The sequence below is a fragment of the Entelurus aequoreus genome, linkage group LG02 (genome assembly GCF_033978785.1).
Source record: "Entelurus aequoreus isolate RoL-2023_Sb linkage group LG02, RoL_Eaeq_v1.1, whole genome shotgun sequence".
Classification (NCBI taxonomy): Eukaryota; Metazoa; Chordata; class Actinopteri; order Syngnathiformes; family Syngnathidae; genus Entelurus; species Entelurus aequoreus.
In genome coordinates this window covers 1061501-1067500 of record NC_084732.1, presented here as the reverse complement: position 1 = coordinate 1067500, position 6000 = coordinate 1061501, and the positions used below count along the sequence as shown (strand labels likewise).

At 31.9% G+C, this 6000-nt stretch overlaps 1 protein-coding gene across 1 annotated transcript in view; it reads left to right on the top strand.

Annotated features, from left to right (window-relative positions):
- Window positions 1-6000, top strand: part of LOC133662119 (aminopeptidase Ey-like) — a 39061-nt gene that overhangs the window by 1358 nt on the left and 31703 nt on the right. Inside the window, exons 2-3 of the mRNA XM_062065828.1 lie at window positions 1904-2046; window positions 2109-2248. Coding sequence (XP_061921812.1) covers window positions 1904-2046; window positions 2109-2248 — 283 coding nt within the window. The remainder of the gene's footprint in view (window positions 1-1903; window positions 2047-2108; window positions 2249-6000) is intronic.

Below are 6000 nucleotides of genomic sequence, written 5' to 3'. Positions count from 1 at the left end.
GTATTATATTAAATAGTATATGTATTTTAAATATTTATATACAAATATATTATAAATAATTATAATTAACTACAAATATATTTATATATTATTATTGTATTATATAAAATAGTATGTATTTTAAATACTTGTACATAAGTATGTATATTTATTTAGATATTATTATTGTATTATATAAAATAGTATGTATTTTGAAAATGTATACATAATTATATTATATATAATTATGATTAATTTAATTTAGATATTATTATTGTATTATATTAAATAGTATGTGTATTTTAAAATATTTGTATAAAAATATATATTATAAATAATTATAATTAATTAAAAATATACTTATATATTATTATTGTATTATATAAAATAGTATGTATTTTAAATACTTGTACATAAGTATGTATATTTATTTGTATATTATTATTGTATTATATAAATAGAATGTATTTTAAATATTTATACATAATTGTATTATATATAATTATAAATAATTATATGTATTTAGATATTATTATTGTATTATATTAAATAGTATTTGTATTTTAAATATTTATATACAAATATATTATAAATTATTATAATTAATTAGAAATATATTTATATATTATTATGTATTATATAAAATAGTATGTATTTTAAATACTTGTACATAAGTATGTATATTTATTTATATATTGTTATTGTATTATATAAAATAGTATGTATTTTACATATGTATACATAATTATATTATATGTAATTATGATTAATTATATGTATTTAGATATTATTATTGTATTATATCAAATAGTATGTGTATTTTAAATATTTATATAAAAATATATTATAAATAAATAATAATTAAATATATATTTATATGTTATTATTGTATTATATAAAATAGTATGTATTTTATAAGTATGTATATTTATTTATATATTATCATTGTATTGTATAAAATAGTCGGTATTTTAAATATTTATACATAATTATACTATATATAATTGTAATTAATTATATGTAATTAGATATTTTTATTGTGTTGTATTAAATAGTATGTGTTTTAAATATTTATATATAAATAATTATAATTAACTAGATATGTATTTATATAATATTATTATATTATATAAAATAGTATGCATTTTAAATACTTGTACATATTTATGTATATTTATAATGAATTACATATATGTGTATATTTTATTATATTTGATAAAATAGTTTTTATTTTAAATACCTATGAATAATTACATTATACATAATCATAATTAATCACATGCATATTTATATTATCATTATATTAAATATTATGTATTTCAAATTATATATAATTATAAATATTTATATACATTATACATTTTTATATAAAACAGTATACATTTTAAATATTCATAATATTATCATATTTTGTGATTTACATTAGTTGTTTTTTTTAACATTAGGCATTGTTTACAAAAACAGCCTCTTGGGAAACTGCAGGTTGTTATTGAGGGTTAAACCCAAAAAAAATTATATATATATATATATATATATATATATATATATATATATATATATATATATATATATATATATATATATATATATATATATATATATATATATATATATATATATATATATGGTGTGTTAAAAACAGCTTCATTTAAGACTGATGATTAAAACATTACATTGCAACGTTGCACGACAATGTTCACAAAAACTGCCCCATCCAAGTTTGTCGGTAGTTTTTGAGGACCGGAAAATAGCATTTCGAGTGTGAAAATAAAATCGCTTCATCCGAGACTGTGGACTATTTTTGGTCATTAAAATATAGCAGACGTATTACGTGACTAAGTAATAGACTGTGTAAAAAAAACCAAGAGTATGTTTGATGATTAGAAAATAGCACGTATGACTAATTAGATAATGCGACTCCCAGGGTGTTGGCCACCTCTCAGATGCAGCCCATGGACGCCAGGAAGGCTTTCCCGTGCTTCGACGAGCCCGCCATGAAGGCGGTTTTCCAAATAACACTCATCCACCCCCCAGAGACCGTGGCCCTGTCCAACGGCATGAACCACGGTGAGGAACCTCCCTCCAGATGGCCACGCGCCACCCGCTCATCCACTCGTCTGTCGCCCTAGAGCCCGTCAACGTCACCGTGGACGGTCAGCCGTGGGTCCGCACCCGCTTCCGACCCACGGAGAAAATGTCCACCTACTTGCTGGCCTTCGTCGTGTGCCAGTTTGGGTACGAAGAATCTCAACAGGGAGCAGACGTTCTGGTAAAAAAACATCTCCGCTATCAGTGTGATACTCACATTATACAGTCGGTCCTTAAAAACAGCAGTTTGAGCACAAAAAATAGAGGATCTTTGATTAATGTGTTTAAAGTTCTGTAGGTCTTTAAACACAGCAAAGCACTTCTGTCCGACGTAGGATCTTTGATCAGTGTTTTTTCAGTAGGTCCTTAAAAACGGCAAAGAACTCCTGTCACATAGAACATCTTTGACTCACATTATTGCCCTTAAAAACAGCAGCTCGATCACGTAAAATAGAGGATCTTTGACTAACGTTTTGACACTTCTGCAGGTCTTCAAACACATCAAAACACTCCTGTCATATGTAAGATCTTTGACTCACAGTTTAGTCACAGATCCCTAGAAACAGCAGTGTGCTCCTGTCATATGTAGGATCTTTGAAAACACCCCGTCATATTAATGATCTTCGACTCACATTTTACAGTTGGTCCTTAAAAACAGCAGTTTGAGCACAAAAAATTGAGGATTTTTGATTCATGTTTTTGCAGTAGGTCCCTAAAAACATCAACATAGAAAATCTTTGACTCACATTTTTGCAATTGGTCCTTAAAAAAGCAGTTTGATCATGTAAAATAGAGGATCTTTGACTAACATTTTTACATTTCTGCAAGTCTTTAAACACAGCACTCCTGTCACATAGAGGATCTTTGGCTCACGTTTTTACAGTTCTACAGGTCTGTAAACACAGCAAAGCACTTCTGTCCGACGTAGGATCTTTGATCAGTGTTTTTTCAGTAGGTCCTAAAAAACAGCAGAGAACTCCTGTCACATAGAACATCTTTGACTCACATTTTTGCAGTCGGCCCTTAAAAACAGCAGCCCGATCCCGTAAAATAGAGGATCTTTGACTAACATTTTTACATTTCTGCAAGTCTTTAAACACAGCACTCCTGTCACATAGAGGATCTTTGGCTCACATTTTTACAGTCGGTCCTTAAAAACAGCAGCTCGATCACGTGAGATAGAGGATCTTTGACTCACGTTTTTACAGATCTGCCGGTCCTTAAACACAGCAAAGCACTCCTGTCCGACGTAAGATCTTTGATCGGTGTTTTTTCAGTAGGTCCTTAAAAACGGCAAAGAACTCCTGTCACATAGAACATCTTTGACTCACATGTTTGCCCTTAAAAACAGCAGCTCGATCACGTAAAATAGAGGATCTTTGACTAACGTTTTGACACTTCTGCAGGTCTTCAAACACATCAAAACACTCCTGTCATATGTAAGATCTTTGACTCACAGTTTAGTCACAGATCCCTAGAAACAGCAGTGTGCTCCTGTCATATGTAGGATCTTTGAAAACACCCCGTCATATTAATGATCTTCGACTCACATTTTACAGTTGGTCCTTAAAAACAGCAGTTTGAGCACAAAAGATTGAGTATTTTTGATTCATGTTTTTGCAGTAGGTCCCTAAAAACATCAACATAGAAAATCTTTGACTCACATTTTTGCAATTGGTCCTTAAAAACGCAGCTTGATCATGTAGAATAGAGGATCTTTGACCAACATTTTTACAGTTCTACAGGTCTGTAAACACAGCAAAGCACTTCTGTCCGACGTAGGATCTTTGATCAGTGTTTTTTCAGTAGGTCCTTAAAAACAGCAGAGAACTCCTGTCAAATAGAAAATCTTTGACTCACATTATTGCAGTCGGCCCTTAAAAACAGCAGCTCGATCCCGTAAAATAGAGGATCTTTGAATAACATTTTTACATTTCTGCAAGTCTTTAAACACAGCACTCCTGTCGCATAGAGGATCTTTGGCTCACATTTTTACAGTCGGTCCTTAAAAACAGCGGTTTGAGCACAAAAAATAGAGGATCTTTGATTAATATGTTTAATGTTCTGTAGGTCTTTAAACACAGCAAAGCACTCCTGTCCGACGTAGGATCTTTGATCAGTGTTTTTTCAGTAGGTCCTTAAAAACAGCAAAGAACTCCTGTCACGTAGAATATCTTTGACTCACATTTTTGCCCTTAAAAACAGCAGCTCGATCACGTAAAATAGAGGATCTTTGACTAACGTTTTTACACTTCTGCAGGTCTTTAAACACATCAAAACACTCCTGTCATATGTAAGATCTTTGACTCACATTTTAGTCACAGATCCCTAGAAACAGCAGTGTGCTCCTGTCATATGTAGGATCTTTGAAAACACCCCGTCATATTAATGATCTTCGACTCACATGTTACAGTTGGTCCTTAAAAACAGCAGTTTGAGCACAAAAAATTGAGGATTTTTGATTCATGTTTTTGCAGTAGGTCCCTAAAAACATCAACATAGAAAATCTTTGACTCACATTTTTGCAATTGGTCCTTAAAAAAGCAGCTTGATCATGTAAAATAGAGGATCTTTGACCAACGTTTTTACAGTTCTACAGGTCTGTAAACACAGCAAAGCACTTCTGTCCGACGTAGGATCTTTGATCAGTGTTTTTTCAGTAGGTCCTTAAAAACAGCAGAGAACTCCTGTCACATAGAAAATCTTTGACTCACATTTTTGCAGTCGGCCCTTAAAAACAGCAGCTAGATCCCATAAAATAGAGGATCTTTGACTAACATTTTTACATTTCTGCAAGTCTTTAAACACAGCACTCCTGTCACATAGAGGATCTTTGGCTCACATTTTTACAGTCGGTCCTTAAAAACAGCAGCTCGATCACGTGAAATAGAGGATCTTTGACTCACGTTTTTACAGTTCTGCCGGTCCTTAAACACAGCAAAGCACTCCTGTCCGACGTAAGATCTTTGATCGGTGTTTTTTCAGTAGGTCCTTAAAAACAGCAAAGAACTCCTGTCACATAGAACATCTTTGACTCACATTATTGCACTTAAAAACAGCAGCTCGATCACGTAAAATAGAGGATCTTTGACTAACGTTTTGACACTTCTGCAGGTCTTCACACACAGCAAAACACTCCTGTCATATGTAAGATCTTTGACTCACAGTTTAGTCACAGATCCCTAGAAACAGCAGTGTGCTCCTGTCATATGTAGGATCTTTGAAAACACCCCGTCATATTAATGATCTTTGACTCACATTTCACAGTTGGTCCTTAAAAACAGCAGTTTGAGCACAAAAAATTGAGGATTTTTGATTCATGTTTTTGCAGTAGGTCCCTAAAAACATCAACATAGAAAATCTTTGACTCACATTTTTGCAATTGGTCCTTAAAAAAGCAGCTTGATCATGTAAAATAGAGGATCTTTGACCAACATTTTTACAGTTCTACAGGTCTGTAAACACAGCAAAGCACTTCTGTCTGACGTAGGATCTTTGATCAGTGTTTTTTTTAAGTAGGTCCTAAAAAACAGCAGAGAACTCCTGTCACATAGAAAATCTTTGACTCACATTTTTGCAGTGGGCCCTTAAAAACAGCAGCTCGATCCCGTAAAATAGAGGATCTTTGACTAACGTTTTGACACTTCTGCAGGTCTTCAAACACATCAAAACACTCCTGTCATATGTAAGATCTTTGACTCACAGTTTAGTCAGAGATCCCTAGAAACAGCAGTGTGCTCCTGTCATATGTAGGATCTTTGAAAACACCCCGTCATATTAATGATCTTCGACTCACATTTTACAGTTGGTCCTTAAAAACAGCAGTTTGAGCACAAAAAATTTTGTATTTTTGATTCATGTTTTTGCAGTAGGTCCCTAAAAACATCAACATAGAAAATCTTTGACTCACATTTTTGCAATTGGTCCTTAAAA